Source organism: Lingula anatina, chromosome 2 (assembly GCF_051362555.1).
Source record: "Lingula anatina isolate TDL-2025a chromosome 2, LinAna3.0, whole genome shotgun sequence".
NCBI classification, from domain to species: domain Eukaryota; kingdom Metazoa; phylum Brachiopoda; class Lingulata; order Lingulida; family Lingulidae; genus Lingula; species Lingula anatina.
Genome location: NC_141768.1, coordinates 3,338,252 through 3,357,879, shown reverse-complemented (window position 1 = coordinate 3,357,879; position 19,628 = coordinate 3,338,252). Strand labels below are relative to the sequence as shown.

The window sequence follows — 19,628 nt, the reverse complement described above, 5'->3', positions numbered from 1 at the left end:
CCATTCCCACAGATATTTGGACCAATCTATCTCCCTGTGGGGTCTCACTAAATTGCTATCAACTGAACCGGCTAAAATGTCTGTCACTCCTAGTAAAGCTGCTAGGGGGTAATTATCTTTACCCCGTAGCTGATTCGGTAGGCTTGACAGACATTTAAGCCGGTTAACTTGATAGCAATATAGTGAGACTTCCCAGGGAGTTAGACCAAGCCAGATGGATCGATCTAGGCATGGGAACTTTGGATCGAACTATCTCCGAGGGAATTCTCGCTTAATTGCAATTAACTTGGGCAGCTTAGATGTCTGTCACGCCTGTTGAGGCTGATAAGGGGTAATTAACTATCGTTTAGCTGCTTTAGTGGGCGTCCCAGACGTCTAAGCCGTTTGGGCTGAAAGCAATTTAGCGAGGGACCCCGTGGAGATGGACCGATCCTGTTAGATCGATCTAGGGATGAGAATCCAGTCTTAGACGGACCAGAAGTCGGGTAACTTACAAATCAGACCAAATCAGAAAAAAACTATTTTCACAAAAAAGTTTTTGGGCCAAGCTGATAATACCCAAAACTCACTAAAGGCGATTTTGCAAATTGGCCTGAGAGTGTTTTGCTCACAGCAAGACTGCTAAACGCAACTATCAGAATCTTCTAGATATTATTTCAAAATCGGCACACTGCACATGTCAGAATTTAGTTCGTCAATTATGTATTTTTCATGCTTAGATTAAAGTTTAAAAATTATTTCTCTGTCAAATTAGAAGAGAAGATGAGAAGAGATTATAATTTTCCTTCTTTTTTAAAAATATATATAACTTTATGATATATATAATGAATAATCTGTAATTTATCTGTTATAATGTTTCTCAAGTTGCTAAGGATAAACAGCAGGGTTTAAAAGCCTATAACGGATTTGATTCATAAACACTCATCTGATTATCAGTGTGTGTGTGAAAATATGTGTGAAAAAGGAGACAGTGCAATCTAACTAGATGAGAGGTGATACCACCTCCAGGGTTTGTACCACCAGCTGGGCTAGGCACGTTAAACAGATAAAAACATATAAGAAAAGGTCAGCTTTTGCACATGATAGCTGACACTCCCTTAAAATGTATTTATTGGTGAAAAATACAGCCAGCACATGGTAAACACTAATTTATACATTCATTAACATTTTAAGATTCCTTAAACCATCAACTGAATAAAGATAGTGATCATCCCTCGTGTTTTACTTGTTCTTCCCTTTTAGTTTATTATTACTATAAGATTTAGACCTTAATAAGAGGAATATTAAAAAAATTAAACTCTAGGTACGCTGCCTGTATATTATACATTTTTACATATTGCTACTCATAAACAGAATAAAAAACTTTAAGTTCTGGTCTATGAAGATTTTGGGATATCAGCATGTACAACAGTTAATCATTAAAAAAAAAATTTTTTTTTCAGTTGATATGATTCTATGCCATTCACTGGTACGTTTCTTTATTTCTTTTGTTTCACAATTAATAAGTATTATGCAAACACCCCCCTTCTGTCTCCATCAATGTTCTAGTTTTTAGACCATTACAATATTAAAGTGCTGTTTTTTTATTATTTTGCATCAAGTTAATGATCTGCCACGAAAAAAATTTAGTCTCAAGCACCTTACGTCTTGTAGAATAGGCATACAAACAGGATATATAATAGGAAAGACAAAATCCAAGAAAACCTTTCTATAATTATTCATTTTTTTAAACATTTTATTTAACACATTTTGCACTTTCTTGTTACAACAAAGTCTGCTCAGATAAATACATAATTATATACAACTTCTGTTATAACCAAACCCAAATTTTGGGTTTACAAGATAGAATTCTAATACATACATATGTGATATAATTAAAAAATAACTTTACATTCTTTTTCAAATACATATAATCAACTCTCCTACCCAATTTTCAGAAACAATCTGTCGCTTTTCAACAAATTAATGCCTGCCATCTTATTACTGGCTATCATCTCATGAGTACTACAACCAAAGCAACGACCCTGGTCATTCATTGACCAGAGTGGGCATATCTTGAATTGAGAATTAAAATAAAACTTTTGAGTTTTTCATGGGAAAATCTTACACCATGCACTTTTAAATTTAAAGGTAAAGGAATGGCAAAGTTCCTTGATGTGATAATTGAATTAAAACAGGCTGAGAACTCAGTTACACCTGGAAGTTGCTGTTAATATAAAGCTATTTCAATCTTAAGTGTTGCCTTGCTGGAGGTTGACAAACTGAAACTGGTACAGTTTCCATTTCTTCTTATCCGACACTTGGATTGGTTTATTGTTATCTGTGCCCAATTTTGATCAATCTGATGTATCTTTTTTTAAAGTATTGACAAGTTTTTGCATTTTTGCTAACAAATTACATTTAATTACAGTACCTGCTAAAATAAGATCTTTCATTTTAATTTCTTGGTATAAAGGGCTCACAGACATCAAAATGCAAGCAATGTTAACAAGATGTTAAAGTAAATTAAAAATGCTGTCTTGAGAGAAAGCAGATGGCTGATCAAGCTTCAGTCTTTTTGGATTTGGCCCATTGCTTCCACCCAAACTAACTGATCTTCTCACAGGCTGGAAATAAAGTAAAAAAGGAACCATAACAACTGGAATCTACAGTAAAACAGGAGATGGGCGATGATAAAATAAAAAACATCTTATTACAAATGGAAAATAAATTACCTGTGGTTTTTCTTTCTCTTGTTCTGGGGAAACGGCAGCAAATACAAAATTCCGAGAATTTCTAGGACCCTGTGGATTTGTGACTGGTTTTACTGTTTGAGCAATCTGAGCTAACACTTCCTTGTTTCTACCCATAAAGGAGCCTCTTCTTAAGTGCTGGAATTGAAGAAAAGATCGTAATATTTTAAAGGTAATGAGAGGAAAACTTTTTCACATTTCAAAAAGCAGTTTCTTTAATTATAAAAACTGAACAGAAATAACTTATTCATTAGTACTGCCATTTCTTCTTTGCGTAAATGTCTGAGAAGATGAGACAATGTCTGAGAACAATACTTATATTAATAAATATTCTTCAATGTTACAAAACCCTCTATTTTCAATATTTCGAGGAAAACAGAAAACCACAAAATTCAGTATTTTTAAAAGCATTAATATAGAAAACAAATAAGTGTCATCCATTTTAACTACAGAGGGCAAATTTGCTGTAAAGTTTCAGTCTTGAATGTCCTTGACCTTACCCCAATTTTACTCAAGCTTTTGGGTGTAGTGGGATGTTTCTCACTTGATTTGCTAGATTTCACTGTCGGTGGTTTCACACTGCTTCCTGCACAAACTGAAAATCAGATGAGTGTTGATAAACCAAATCTGTTAAATGCGTTAAACTCTGCTGTTCTTCCGTAGCAATTATGAATACATTATTCACAGAGAATTGGATGAACAATTTCAGGACAAAATTTGAACTTAAATGAATCCACAAGAACATCAAATTAAAAAATCAGTAAGGAATATAAGGACACCAAATAAATGCTAATGAAGCACAAATTCTGCACCAGGTGTTAATTACCTTTCTTAGGCCTCAGAACAGCTCGTCCAAGTTTAATTAACTGGCTACTTTCATCTTCTCGCACTCCCTCTTCTTGTAACTATAACACATGAAGATAATAGAACTGTTGTTCACCATGTCATCATTTTGATAATTTTCAAGAATCTAATGACATACCGATAAGTCAATAAATTCTTACTGATAGTGAAACAAGATAGTCTCACAATACAAGCACAGCAGGCAAATTGAATTATCAATCACCAAAGCTTTACTTTCAAAAGCCAGTGCATTAAAAAAGTCATTTAAAAAGTGAAACACTGAATTTAAGTCAAATAGATTTAAAAAAAACAAAAAAAAAAAAACAACAGATTTTATAACCCAGAGGCCACAATGGGTTCTTATAATCATTTTTATTCACTTTTTATCTAAATTGCTGTAAAAAGATCACCTTTTGCTCCTCTATCCATTTCTCTCTTTCATATCTTTCCATTCTCCATCTTGTCTCGTTCTCTCCTTCCTCCTCGTTTTGGTTCTCATCATCTGACTGACCGCCAAACATGTCCTGCTGGGTGTCATCTTCATCTGAAGGAGGACAACATATAACAAAGAGTAGACCTTCCATCTTGACAAAATCTGTACATATTTACAAAAACACTTTTTTAGGAGACACTTTTTTTTTTTTTTTTTTTTGCAATGTAGCTTCATCACATTGCTTTCTTACTCTTTATAATCAGTCGTTCAAATCCCTAGCAAATCTTGGAGAATCAAAAACATCTCTTGCAGGGGTGTGCTTGGATGGACTTGTGGCAGGGAACATTCAGAACAATTTCCAGGACATTCAAGGACTTTCTGGGTTCTAGTTCAACTACATTTTAAGGACTTGAAGGCAAATGAAGGCACTGTGCTGACATTTATAAGTGTACATACCAAAGAAAAAGATATTTTATATAAATTTTGTGTTTTAACACATTGATGAAACATAAAAAGAATTAAATTAAATGATGTCCAAAATGTTTTTTTCCTTTTCTACAAAGTATTGTCCATATTCCCAAAATATTTGAAATAATTTTTTGGAAAATTGCTGAGTGATCAAATTCAAGGACTTTTCAAGGTTAATAGCAATTTCAAGTACTTTTCCGGCACAAACTGAATTCAAGGAGAAGGACAAAGTTCAAGCACTTTTCAAGACTGTATGAACCCTGTGTGAAACCAGTCAGATTGTTGATTTTCCAGGTCCAGAAGCTCCAGCCGAAACAAATATCACATTTGAGAAAAAACTTAAATATAACTAAATAACACAGACCTATATTATTCCATCGGAATTTCCGGACTCTTCCCCCTCCTTCCGAGTAGAGGTCACCATCAGGCAGGTACATCTCCTGCAGTAACCTCAGCTCCCTCTTGTCAGCATCTATTGCTTGTTTTCTAGACAAAATAGGAAAATAAATTAAATATGCAGAAAGGCAGGGGCAGATTGAGGCAGTCTTCTTTTCAAATTTACATTGATGGGTATCTAATTTTTTCTATTGAAAGACAGTCAAAAATGGAGGATGGATCAACAAAGATAATTTGGAAGACTGTCAGAAAATATCTCTGGATCAGCCCCTGGAAAGGCATATTCTTGTTTACCCATATCCTTTCACTCTTGACACTCATTCATAAATTATTCCTCATTGCATTAAAAAAAAAATGAAATACATAATTTACAGTCATACTGTGCAGGTATATTATCATTTTCTTTTAATTTTGCAAAAAGTTTAACATGCTAATGTGAGTTCAGTTCCCTTGTAAACTTTCAATTACATCTAATTTTATTCAAAAATATTACACAAGTTTTTATTCCACATTAATATTCAGTTAAATGGACTTAAAAAACTATATCAAAACATATTACATATCTATCCATGGTATTTCAGTGTTAATTGGATCTATCTGTTTTAAAAAAATCAACCCAAATTCAAGAATACTCTACACTTACAGCTGTACCCTTCCAACTTGATTCCTGATCTCCTCATCATCTGGCAAAGCATCTTCATCTCCTGACTCGTGATCCATTATGTCATCTTTTTCATCCAGGTCTACATTTTCATCACTGTCATACTCACTCCCTGATTATAAAATATTTCAAAGATAAGAATAATAACTGAAGGCATCACAGCCCGTGACCCACATTCTTAAGTAACTGACAAGTTGCTTTATAAAATTACACTGAAAATTTCTTTTTTTTTTTTTTTTTTTGCTTACAAAGTGGTTCCTGACTGAGGCAAAAACTGGGGAGAAATCTGATGTAAAGCTGCCAGGCACTTGCTTCATCGTTCACACCAAATACACTGTCACATTTAACCCAATAAACAGTCTATGTCATCAGCCACTAGTGTGAGGCAACTGACAAGTATATAGTATCTTTGGCAGAGTGGTTAAAATATTCAATTCTAAAGAAGTTATGAGTGTATGACTTTGTGAAAATTTGGAGATTGCATGAGACTGATATCTATTATGTAGAGATTTCATCTTCACACTAGTTAATATGGATCTGTATGTTGCTAAGAAGTTTTTCTGAGGTCTTATCTAGCGACCAGTGCACAAAATGTTCAAGATGTAGATGGAGTATGACTAAATTAACTGAATAAATTTCAAAATGTTCTTTAACCAAAGTTCAGTTTGGTTATTAGCACAAAATTCAAATGCTTATAAATTGCAGTTAAAAAAAGATACAGTACCTGAAAGTTCAGCTTCCTCATCCACAAATTCTTTTCTTATTTTCCTGAAACAAAAACAAAAACATGACTCCTTGACTTACTAAATTAGTACTTCCAATCCCTCAATCCATTAAGCTAGTGACCAAGTTCAACTTAAATTCCTTGAAAAAAAAAAAAACACTTCATGTTCCATGCTATACCACAAATCACAAAAAGCAAATATATGTCACCACACTGAATTTTGAATGAGCAATGTCTTATATTACCTCTAAGTTAACATACTGTTATACATGAGAGACGTGTCACATTCGTGAGCAGTCTGCGATTTTTTGGTCAACCTTGCAGAGGACGGGTAGATGACAATAGGGACACTCTGCAGGATTCTCCCCTTTATAATATACACCCCTCACTTGTAACTAGTTTCTACACCTCTATTCCAAAAAAAATTCATGATAAATGTGTTCTGCCTTTTTCTATGTCTTAGCCAAGTGACTGAATGATGTCAAAAGCAATAACAGCAAACCCATACCCATGCTGATTTGAGTAGGTAAAACCAGAGAACTTGACAGGCATTTCATCATCATCTTCATCCTCGCTGTCTCTTACATGACCACCCTCTGCTTCTTCATCGCTACCAAGGTCATCCTGAGTAATAAAATTGTTCAGTAGAAGATCAATGTGTCTGAATGGCAGCCAAGCAGCTTTGAAAAATAGGATCAAAAAGAAAGAATACAGGGGCGCTCTTAATTTTCTTTTTTTACCTTCCCTTCTTTGAAATCTTATAAACAAAGAGTCAACAACCGAAACTTGAAAGACTTATAATTTCAAAAGCTAAAAATATATCTGGCATTTAAAACATGTTCAAAAGTTACAAAAAAACTACCTGTTTCTCCTTTCCCCATCCATCATTTGAAAGGTTGGTCTCCTCAACAATCTCAAAAGGTGCCGTCCCCATATCGCCATCTTCCTCATCACTGTCCTCAATCACGGCTTTACGCTTTTTCGCCACTCGCTGGGGCTTTTGAGGACTGTCTAGCTCTTCTTCATCCTTTTCGATCACTTTTGCCACATTCTGAGACTGACTATTGTTTTGAGTTGGTTTCAATGCCGTGACTTGAGATGCTGCTTGTTGACTGAAAAACAAGGCATTCATTAGAGCATGTTTCAAAGTAATTTATTGCCTCAATATTTGATCCTAAAAGAATGACTAGAAATGAAATATTACATAACAACCACTTATTTTGATTATTAAGTCATTTGTGCAAACAATTCAAAATGATTTCAGGTTCATCTTGAGTACATTACAATAACTGTGAAACCTTTAACTGATCAAAAACAAAATGATGCGTCCAGTTACAGTTTTGACTCTTAAGGAAAGTGAACAGTAGTTCAATTAAAAGGCTTATATTCAGCTCCTAACCCCCACTACCACCATGTTCAAACTTTACAGCTAACTATCAACTGTAATATTCAGCTCCCTTCCACCTATCCACCATGTTCAAATTGTTATTTACAGCTTACTCTTTACTGTTCAGAGACATGAGACAAATATGAATAGGCAGGACAGGTACAAGGCAGACATCTAGTTCCCCCTGGCTTCCCAACCCATATGCCCTCCCCCCTCCATCCAATGAAGCATGAGTGTTATTTACCTGCCACTGAACTGCCCTGAACAGAGTCCTAGCAACTCATCCATGTTGTCCTGTGTAGGGGCCACTATTTTACTGAATATCCCCCCACTCTTTGACACCCTCTGACTGGACTGCTGGGGGCCTGGAAATGTTATTAAAGGCTATTACTAATACTGAAAATAATCACTGTCAAGCCTAAAAACACTAAGAGAATAATTGCAATATTTTGGTTAGCAATTTTCACGTGTAGACTCCCATACTGTTAGCATTATTTAATTAAATCAATTATCAAGTTTTCTAAAAAAAAATTAACTTGCCTTCACCAAATCCACCTGAACACAGGTTAAGAAGTTCATCAAAGTTATCCTGACTCTGACTTTGTCCAAGATCCAACTGACGCTTTGACGACTTTTTCTGGGTTGGATCTAATTTCAAGAATCTGGAGTAGACAGGCAACAATAAATTAAAGAATTACACATCAGTTACTGTAACTGAGAATACTTTGGAGAATTATGCAGTGGCATATTATTATTCCATTTTTATTATTGCTTTAAGGCCAAAGAGAGGGAGAGAGTGAAGGAGAGAGGGAGGAAAAAGACAGAGAGACTGGCCCTCACCCATCTGCATCAAGAATTTGAGACTGTGACTCGTCATAGTCCAAAGAAAAGTGAAAATTTTGTGAGTCTTGGATATTTTCTTGCTGGGTATGCATAGGTCCATACAAATCTTGAGAATCTTCCACGGGGAGTGTTAAATCAGACAGTTTACTGCTACTCTGTAAGAGATAGAGAAATGTTATACTAATCATAATTACTTTCTAAATATTCATTTGTGTAAGCACAAAGTATCATCCATGTGATGACAAGGTACAAATCTATACATAATCCACAGAAGATGATTGGCTTGTTATAACATAAAACACATGCATATAATCAAAAACTATAGAAATTTATTTTTAACAACCAGGTCCACATTCATGCAGTAAGTATATAATATTGCATACATTACGAAAACAGACATTTTGCTGTCATATACTGCATAGCAAAAGCAAAAGACTTACAAATAATACCAAATACAACATTTTCTTTTAAAAAACCAGTGTCGAACTCAAAATAAAGTTTCAATATTACAAATGTAACACCAAGAAAAGACCAAAACACTTACCCTTGATATAGCAGACGGTATTTTGCTGAGCAGTGTGGGGGTGGTTATTTGTGGTTTCACGGGGTTCCCAGTGTGTTTTAATCCTCCTCCTGGTTGGTGTGCTGGTATCATGGAGCCCATCATCTCAAAACTGGTGTCAGCGCTGCTCAGGCTGGTGTCCTTGTCTTTGAATAAACTGGGGCGGAAAGAGTCTGAAATAATAAGTTTGATGATGTCATGAATTATCACCAAATAATTTATCACATTAAGAAAAAAATAAAGTAAAAAAGAACTAGAGGATCAGAGAGGCGATACCGCCTCCGAATATTGTACCACCAGCTGGAGCAAGCGCATTCGTATAGACCCCCACATACACAAAATAAGGGACACAGCCACCAGTTTTGTGCTTGACAAGCTGTAAAAATGCAATCAACAAGAATTTTTTAACTTTTGAAAAAAATATATATGGTACAATCAAATTTAAGTTCTTCGTAAGATAGGTCAAGGGTCAATTTCAAGGTCACAGTAAATTGCCAGTATATGACTTCCTATTCAAGTTCAAGAGTAACTATGGACCTATCTCTGCCAGTTTTGGAGATAAAAGGAAAGCAAAATTTGCAAAATTCAGTTCATGGTGTAAAGTAGGTCAAAGGTCAATTTTAAGGTCACATTTAGATTGCCAGTATATGACTTCCTATTCAAGTTCAATAGTAACTATGGACCTATCTCTGCCAGTTTTGGAGATAAAAGGAAAGCAAAATTTGCAAAATTCAGTTCATGGTGTAAAGTAGGTCAAAGGTCAATTTTAAGGTCACATTTAGATTGCCAGTATATGACTTCCTATTCAAGTTCAATAGTAACTATGGACCTATCTCTGCCAGTTTTGGAGATAAAAGGAAAGCAAAATTTGCAAAGTTCAATTCATGGTGAAAAGTAGGTCAAAGGTCAATTTTTAGGTCACATATAGATTGCCAGTATATGACTTCCTATTCAAGTTCAATAGTAACTACGGACCTATCTCTGCCAGTTTTGGAGATAAAAGGAAAGCAAAATTTGCAAAATTCAGTTCATGGTGTAAAGTAGGTCAAAGGTCAAATTCAAGGTCACATTTAGATTGCCAGTATATGACTTCCTATTCAACTTCAATAGTAACTATGGACCTATCTCTGCCAGTTTTGGAGATAAAAGGGAAGCAAAATTTGCAAAGTTCAATTCATGGTGAAAAGTAGGTCAAAGGTCAAATTCAAGGTCACATTTAGATAGCCAGTATATGACTTCCTATTCAACTTCAATTGTAACTATGGACCTATCTCTGCCAGTTTTGGAGATATAAGGGACTAAATGTTATAATTTCGGAGTTACCTTAATGTGGCATAAATTTCCTATAGAAAACATTAATTAAAATAAAGAAAAGGTCATTTTGGTCAAAATTCTTGAAATGGGAGGTGCTCTGAAGTTCCAGAAGTTCAAATTTGATGAAATAATGTCATTTTTGACCACAAGTTGTCTGCTTTGCCAAGCCTTATGTTTTATTTTTCCAGGGTTCAAAATTTATTATCCATTACCGTACTGCACATTTTGCTTTCACCACCAATATGTACTTTTTGATACAGCGTAACTCGAAAACCGTATGGAATACAAAAAAACGGAGACCACCTCCAGTGTTGGGCTTTACATGCTCTACAAAATGCAAAAAAGAATGGGTCTCTAGCATTAACGGTTCCTGAATTAGAGACAGTTTCCAGTTTCGGTATCTTATGGCTGCTACACCCGTGAAAATGCACCGATTGACCCCATATTTACAGAGGTGATAGATGACCCCAAGGGTAACACTTTCCATAAATATTTCTGGTTAAGTCCGTGTGGTGTCTGAATAACAGCGCAAATAAATTTTTTTTCGTAAAAAAATTCATTTTTTTGAAAATTTTTGCCTGTTTGACCTTGAAATAAAGGTCAAAGGTCAAATCCAAGGGCATATTTGAAATCTACACATATGACTTTTGGAAAGCCGTCTGTAGAAATTTTTCCCATAATTCCTTCCGTAGGGTAGATAATTAGCATTTAATTTTGCCATTTTGGGACAAGGGTGCATTGCAATGAGTGCCACACCTAGACCCCAATACCGACAAAGCCCAAATTTTACGTGGAACGAGTTGAGATTATAGGTGACCTAAATCCAAGAGATGGGTATGGGGGCCCTTACCGTCTAGGAGGAGAAGCGGTAACGGTAACATGGCGGCGGAGCCGGTGGAGCCGCAGGAGCCGGCGGAACGGACCGGACGGGACTAAAACCATGTGTACCGCCAGCGCTAACGCTGGTGGTACAATAATATGAATATATACACACACACTAAGGGTACACCCCTTGCTGCTCAAGGCGTGTCATTCAGTTAATTTGTGTTCAGTGGAGTTGGATCGATCTACCTAGTTCAATAAGAACATTGTGAATGCACCCTAAGGCAACACTTGGCTCGCAATAACTATGTGAATACTGGGGAAATGTCATGTGTCATTTACTTTGGATTCAGATGCTATTAAAACGTCATTTTATCATGCATCATAGTTCTGGCAATAAAAGTTAATATTCAGCTAAAAATATAAGCAAAAAAAGAACAAATAAATAAAAAAAAAACCTCTACCATATATTACCTTTATGCTGTGGGGTGACATCTTCCTCTACAGGCTGTGTACTAATCAGTTCCCCTTCCAAAGTAGGCGTGTCTCTTCCTACAATTACAGTAGAGTTATATTTTAATATTATGTTTAATCTACATACTCAGGTGGAATGAAACTGGCTTGAATGTTGTAATTTATGACCACCTGCACAGTAGTAGTAGTAGTTTAAGTTTTATACCAAAATTTTCAAAATAAAACTATACAAAATTACATGTACAAAAACAGCCCTAAAGCACAAAAAGCCAGAGAACAGTGTATTAGGGCCCCAGTGTTTTCAATTCCTCACCATTCTGAACACTTTCTAAGGGAGGTTGACTGTCATCGCTGTCAGCAAAGAGGTCCATAGTTTTGGATTTGTTGAGTTCAGACTTCTTTTTCTTTGGTTTTGTTTTTTGTGCATCTGAAAACGAGAGAAGGAGATCTAAACAAGGACTCAGATCATACTGCTTTAAGAATAATCAAATTTTAGCAAATAATAATAATAATAATAATAATAATAATAATAATAATAACAGTTTATACAGAATAGTCTGTTACAGTATAAATATTTACCAGAATTTTCTTTATCATCATCTAGGTCCAAGTGCAGGTGTATATCCTCCTCCTCTACCATCATGTCATCATCATCTTCATCTTCATCCTCAGCCTCTTCATCAACAAATGGATTTCTCTGTGATAAATAAAACAAATTTATGGAGGCAGATTTAACACAAAACAATAATAGCCAGGGAGATGAATGAAGAGGTTTAACAGTCAATGCCATTTGATAAAGAAACCCATATGGTTGAGAGAAAGAAGATAAAAGTATTCTTTTATTATTCACTTTGTAATTTTTTTGGTCTTCAGCACAATTTTAGCCACCCTAGACTTTCACAATGACTTATTTCTTACTTCTCTGTCCTTTTCATCATCATTCAGATAATCTTCATTCTCTTCCATATCTTCCTCTTCATCCTCATCCCCCTCAGCATCAGTATCTGTCTGGTCTGTCAACTCGGCCTCTAGGTCTTCCTCCTCATTTTGCTCCTCCTCGTAACCTGACCAGTGACACATAACCAATGAATGAATGAATGAATGAATTAACAAATTGAGAATTAACTTTTCTAAAAATAATGTGGGCAGGCAAAATGTATCAAACCCTAACAAAGGTGAAGTTGGTTTTTGGGTTGAATTGTTGATTCGATAAATAAATAAATAGAAAATTACCTAGGCATATGTATCAAGGTTGCATATTTTATTTCAAAAATTAAATTATCAACAGTGAATTTTTGTAAAAAATAATTTCAAAAATGAAATTAGTTAACATGACAATGGCACCATTTTGTTACTTGATATGGTATTGAGAAAAAATCGAAAATAACTAGAAACAAAAAATGATCATCTTTTCTGAAACATCCTACAAACTATTCTTATAATTTACCAACTTTTGAATGCAGTGAAGTCAATGCCAAAACTGAAAACAAAAATACAGCCTTCATATTTGTAATTGAGCAGATTTACAATACCTTCCTCATTCTCCAGCTCGTATAATTCCTGACGCTGTTGTCTTGCAGCTTCCCTTTTTGCCTTAATTCCTAGTTGTAGTTTTTCCCTTAATTTGACAAGTTTAGCCCCTAATAAATAATAAACAAAACTGTTTAGGTTGCAACTTAAATTTGAATTCAAGTAAATGCAATGCCAAATACCTTATTTTTATATGCTGATAAATGTTTACATATTCAAGTATCCCTCTTAAAGTCATAAATATCATTTTATGATTTTTTTTTACATTCTAACCTGGTTTTTTCAGTTCATCTGGTTCTTCCTCTGCCTCCAGAGTAATGGTGAATTTGTTTAGTTTTAATTCCTCTTGGTTATTGCCTGTGACTTCTTTTGTGACGGTGCTGCAATGTATTCAAATAATAACAGTAAACTTACAACTGTGTAAACTTGATCTTAGCATCCTTTATGATAATCCACAGTTTCACATAAACCTACATCTCACATGGGGTATGAAAACATGATTCTAAATACATTTTTATAAGTCAATAAGACAACAATTAAACCTCTAAAAGAAAAGCTGCAGTAACAACAAGATCATTTATCAAATTTTCATTTCCACACATACCTAACTTCCATTTCTCTCTTGGGCTTAGCAGCCCTTTTTGCAGAATGTTGTATCAGCCTTTCCATCAACTTGTCTACACCTGGGCGCTTCACCTTTAAGGACACATCCTCTCCAAGGTCTATAAAGTCTGCCCCAGCACCTCCACTTAATTTAGGTGTGTTCTTTAAATCAACATGTAGTGCTGACAATTTTGGTGTTAAGGTACTTCTTTTTTGTGTTGATTTAGGAGTCAGGCTGACGGACTTGTCCGCATTTGCAGAAGGGTTCTTGTCCAGATTTTCAACTACTTGGGGAGTATGCGTCTGTTTAGATTGGTCTTTATTTGAGCAGTTGGAATCATCTTCAGAAGAAATAGGGGATATTTCAATTCCGGAGTCCAACTCTTTTGGTTCACTATCTGAGTTACCACCACTGATTAATGCGTCAGATGATCTGGGATTTAACAGAGGTTGATCTGGAACCACCTCACTTTTGGCCTGTTCACTCATTAAATCATTGTCTTTCATATTAATATCACTAGATTCACATTGCCCCTGGTCTCTTTGCTCTTCACATGCTCTTCTCTCAGTTTGAACCAAATCAGGTAATTCTTCTTCATCAACGTCATTTCTTTCTTTTTTGTCATTATTTGTGTCTGTTAATAATGTTCCTGTTATTTGTTCCTCTGTGTTTTGGTTTTCAGCTTCAGGTTTCTCCACCTTTTCCTCTTCATCATCAGGTAGGCAAGTTGTCATTGGAATCTGTGGTAATTTACTGGGAGGGAGTTTCCTAAACGGACAAGTGTATAACTGTTTAAAACTATATCCAAGATCATAAGTACCGTTATACAACTGTCTTAAAATTTTTACCCTGAAAATGTGATAATTAAAATTTACTTCAAGTAAAAGAAAAATATAAAATTTTCATTAAGTTTTTTTTTTATTTCAAGTTGAAAAATATGTACCAAGGTATGAGTATTATTCAAAAGAATAAATTGGAAAAAGAAGCATTCATCATAATCTTTCTCACGTATGCTCATTAATAGAGGACTTTTAATGACTATTTTCTTAATATTTACTTACCACAATGGCCCTTTTACTGCTTGAAGCTGTTGCTGTTTTTGCTGAGTCTTGTTAAGCAAGGCTTGTAAAGACAGAGGTTTAGGTTTGTGATAGGGAATACGCACTGCTGATTCTGAAAAACAATTTACAGTCAAGTATTATGCTACAACAAAAATAGGTCGATAAGTGCAGGATTACTCCCATACTAAGTAACATCAGATATTCATTACAATACACCTCTATAAAATAAATGTTCATATATCATTTTGAGTCAATATGAGTACTAGTAAATGGTGTATCATACAGAAAAATTGCCTTCCTTTCTCATAACATTTATTTTCAGTATATATTCTCTTTGAAAACTAAATAAATTTAGACAGTATTTTAGATACCTCTTACTATTCTCTGTGTTTCACTATGAACATCAAGATTACTTTTACTCTGCTTCCTTGGCCCAGCAGGTACTTTAGAAGCACCCTGAAAAAAAGAGTATCAAAATTATCAAGATATTCCATCCTAAATGAACACTACCTATTATTGGTAAGGTATTGCACTCAGAACATCTAATCTGATAAATTTGTAAAATTTGGTTGCTTTTTATTATTATAATTTTTTTTTTGTCTTAAGCATTTTATAAGGTCTTACCCCCTTTAAGTTAAATTTTGGATTAAGGGGTTTGTTTGTTTGGTCATCTTCCTCATCACTACTTTCACTTTGATCAGACTCCTGTGGTTGACTTTTTGCTTCTGTAATCAAAATTTTATTTAAAAGGAGAATAAAACAAAGTTTTGAACCGATTTTCTCAGTGTTATAATATATTATATATTAATAAATAAATAAATATAAAAATAAGCTGTTCATGAGTCAATGATATTAGAGTTAGGTTACTTTTCAAACAAGGCAGCAAAGCTGTCAAATGTACAGACAAAAAGCAGAAAACAACAATGCACAAAAATAGGCTACTGTCAATTCTGATACAAAAGTAACATTATGCTTACCTGCAAATTCAACATCAAATTTTAGTTATGCTCAACAGGTAATACCAATGTAAGTAAAATGTGAAACAAGCATAAGGCTTCAGGCCCATGAGAGTTCACACTTTGAAAGTGCCAGAATAAGAAAAATGAAAATTTTACACAAAATTGCATAAATTCAATAATAAATGATAACCCAATTGAGCTGGCTTTCTAATTTGAACTGCATGCCAATCCTACAAATAATACTTGTAAGTTAAAAATAATAATAATAAGTAACACAGTTTTCTTTTCATGTAGTAGCAGTACATTTTTGTCAATTTTGATGTAACATTACATAATCAATTACAGAATAATTACCACCAATTATTGACTATAAATAGCATGGACATGTAGAAAATTTGGTTACCATTCGGCTTTATGTCCATGGGAGCTCTGAGTCCCACAATGAATATGCCAACATGATAAAAATGAATATTTCACTAAAATGTGTAACTGCAAGAAAAAGAAGCAAATCAGACTGCTTTTCCAACTCGGCTGCAATTTAGTCCTGTGTTTCTGTTTTGAAAGTTTGACAATCATAAGTAAGATGATTTACCCATAATGGTCATCATGGCAGCAGCACCCAAAATTGTGTTTCCTTCTATTTTGATGCAATATTATATAATGCTTAACAGCATAATGACCATCAATTTTTAATAATAAAATATACGTATCATGGATTTTCAGAAAATGTGACTAGCATGGGTCTTTAAGCCTGTGGTGGTTCTAAGTCACACCTTGGAAATGCCAATATGTGAAAAATTAAATTTTTTACAAAAAAATGTTTAACTGCCAGAATAATTTACCAAACAGTCTGCATTGCCCACTGAAGTTGATTTTAGTCCCATGTTTCTTTCCTGTAAGTTTGAGAACAGTAAGTGACATGGTTTTCCTTAAATGGTCATCATGGGAGCAGTACCCAAAATTGGGGTTTCTTCAAATTTTGATGCAACATTACATAATGTTTAACAGCATAATGACCATCAATTTTTAATAATAAAATATTAGTATCATGGATATTCAGAAAATGTGACTAGCAAAGGTCTTCAGGACCATGGAACTTCAAAGTCACATCTTGAAAATGCCAAAAAGTAAACAAGACAGCACTGTTCTGAAATGGGTTTTTTCCATTTTTAACTCTTTTTTAACATAAAACAAAATTAACAGTTTACTGCCATTTTTATATGATCAACTAAGAAAATTGATGAGATGGGGAAAATATCAATACAACAGTGTTAAATGTCCAATTTCCTCTATTCTGAGATTCTGAACATAGTGGATGATTGAATCTGACAAACTGCAATAATATGAGTTTATTTCCATTTTTGACACTTTATTACACAAAACACGATAACAATTTTACCATCATTTTTACATAATCAACTAACAATGTTGTGAAGATGCAGGAAATGTGAAACAAACACCTTTACGTATTTTATTAGTTAAATAATGAGACTATTAACATGCCTAAGAATTGAATTTGAGGAAATGTGAAAAAAAAGCATAACTTCTAAAATAATGGCCCGATAATGCTGATTTTCGAACTTGACCTGCATTTTAGTGAGATTGATTACTCCTGTGAGTATAATGACAACAGGCCTATCGGTTTTCCTTAAAATGTGTTAACAGTGTTGCATATATGCTGAAAAGTGAAAAAACAGCATAACTTCTACAATAATGGCCTAAACATGCTGATTTTCGAACTTGACCTGCGTTTTATGAATATTCAACAGCTCTGTAAATATACAGCCAAAAAGTAAAACTGTCTTCCACTTATCGTGTTAACGATGAAAGTGCACGGCGACGGCGACGGCGACGGCGACAGGGACGGCGACGGCGACGACAGACGCAGGTGATGGCAATATGTACAGACACATCTGTGTCTGTACATAAAAATTAAATTTCCTAAAAAGCTGCTTGACTGAACAAAACAGTCTTTTGATCTTTAATAATTTATTTCCACTTTTCTAATATAAGAAGATAAATTTCACCTGTGTTTCCTTCATCCTCACTCTCCCCTTCACTGTCAATCAGGTCTGGCTGCAGAATTCTTGACAGCTGAAAAATACATCAACCACTTTCAATTCAAGTGTTTTCATTTACTTACTGATATTGAGACACATTAGGCACAGGTTAATTACTTGTTTATTTGTCAATATTTTTTGTGCTGGCAAGTGCTTAAAAATGCCAAGTATGCCCTTTAACATGCATTAACTTTGGTAGTCTTTTCCTGCTCAAAAAGGCAAGTGTCAAAAAAAAAAAAAATAAAATAAAATAAAATAAATAAATAAAAAAAAAAAAAAATTCTGTGACACTCTCCCACCAAATTGTTTTTTTTTCTAGATTTGATAATCCTGAAAGTACTTCAAATGCAACCCATGTGATTATTGTTTATTCTGACTGACTGTCATCAATATAGTCCTGTTTTTATTAAATGTGCCCGTGCCTTAAAAACACACCTTTGTAACAGAACTTGTATTTTCTTTCATCTCAATATCACCATCAGTTTTATCACTCTCAGATTTATCTTCCTGTTCACTCTCTGAACCTGCATCTTCCTTGGGATCTAAAATATAAATTGAACAGAATGCTCAAGGAAAATATAAGAGAAAAATCATACCAACAATGTCAATTCTGCATAAAACATGTTAACAGTTTATATGAAAGTAGCATATGTTGATCAATTAAAATTCTGAAAATGTAGCAAATCATAATATGCATACCTGTCCCTTCTTCCTGGTCGGTTTTCTGGACTTGAGTGTCCAAATTTTCTTGTAAAGAATCTGGTGGGCAACCTTCATCCTCCTCATCACTGTCAAATATGGCTGGTTTGATGGTCTTTCTGGTTTTCTTCAAGATAATCTCATCATCATCATCACTATCTTCAGCAGCACCAGGGAGTGGCACCTGTTTAATCATATATTAAAACCACTTACAAAAACAATCTCACCATTATATCAACTATGTTAACCTACTAACAAAACTTGGACTCAACATCCCAACAGATATACTTGAAATTTTACGCAGAGGCATATTTACAGTACCTACCGTAGTATCATATATTTTAATAAAAAGTTGTTCTACTAATGACAAATAAATATCCCGAGATGAAATGTGGTTGCACAAATAGAATAGCCATCTTATTCTACTTTTATTTCTCTTTCAAATGATAAACATCAAATCAAATTTACTTACTGAAACATTTCAATGTTATCCAGGCAGTAAATTAAGAATTTTAATGGGTAGAATCTAATTTACAATTATGCCCCAAAATTAGAGGTCTTTGATTTTCAATGATTTTTTCAATTTTTTTCAGTTTAGTTTTTTGTTGACTGATGAAGGTCACCACGCTGAGAAAACATAGAAAATTAAAGACTATATAATATTATAATTAATAATTTTATGGGGCATACCCAAACACTTGGGTCCCTTCTTTACCTCATTAACAACGTGCTCTGGAGCTCCAAGCATTTCCGAGGATTCCAGTTTTGTGCCAAATTTTCGGTGTTAGTAGATACAGCTCATCTGTTGGTTCAAAATAGCAGGTCGCACATAAAATTAGAATAATAACAAAACCTCTACGAAAAACTTCCCGCTGAAATCTGGCGCGGATATATTCGACAATAGAGGGCGCTAAAATGGAAGACTCACAATATATCTATTGACATAAAACAGTCATCATTATTATGATTTTGGGCCAATTTTTTATTTTTGTCTAGTACTGCACATTTATTTCTTAAATAATTTCAATAAATATAATCAACCGTCAGTATACTCAG

The 19,628-nt window shown here is 34.3% G+C and overlaps 1 protein-coding gene across 1 annotated transcript; it reads right to left on the bottom strand.

Annotated features, from left to right (window-relative positions):
- Nucleotides 1-1,037: 1,037 nt before the first annotated feature.
- On the bottom strand, nucleotides 1,038-19,476 carry LOC106166150 (claspin). Its single transcript, XM_013544612.2, has 28 exons — nucleotides 19,288-19,476; nucleotides 18,573-18,756; nucleotides 18,309-18,415; nucleotides 17,841-17,907; nucleotides 15,479-15,579; nucleotides 15,226-15,310; nucleotides 14,855-14,966; nucleotides 13,794-14,561; nucleotides 13,463-13,569; nucleotides 13,192-13,299; nucleotides 12,578-12,723; nucleotides 12,239-12,356; nucleotides 11,973-12,086; nucleotides 11,660-11,737; nucleotides 9,032-9,222; nucleotides 8,485-8,642; nucleotides 8,185-8,306; nucleotides 7,889-8,009; nucleotides 7,120-7,369; nucleotides 6,766-6,881; nucleotides 6,258-6,301; nucleotides 5,516-5,645; nucleotides 4,841-4,962; nucleotides 3,986-4,119; nucleotides 3,559-3,637; nucleotides 3,233-3,327; nucleotides 2,715-2,870; nucleotides 1,038-2,606 (listed from the first exon to the last, which is right to left on the bottom strand). The coding sequence occupies exons 1-28, from the start codon at nucleotides 19,318-19,320 to the stop codon at nucleotides 2,496-2,498; spliced, it is 3,957 nt and encodes a 1,318-aa protein (XP_013400066.2). The 5' UTR covers nucleotides 19,321-19,476; the 3' UTR covers nucleotides 1,038-2,495.
- Between the last annotated feature and the right edge of the window lie 152 nt (nucleotides 19,477-19,628).

Bases quoted from the DNA above. Each gene is read 5' to 3' on its own strand.
- LOC106166150 (XM_013544612.2), bottom strand. From the start codon at position 19,320: ATGCTTGGAGCTCCAGAGCACGTTGTTAATGAG. The intron at 12,357-12,577 runs GTAAGAAATAAG...TATTTATCACAG, and splicing joins ATGATGAAAAGGACAGAGAA to AGAAATCCATTTGTTGATGA. The intron at 6,302-6,765 runs GTATGGGTTTGC...TTTTTGTTTCAG, and splicing joins ACCTACTCAAATCAGCATGG to GAAAATAAGAAAAGAATTTG.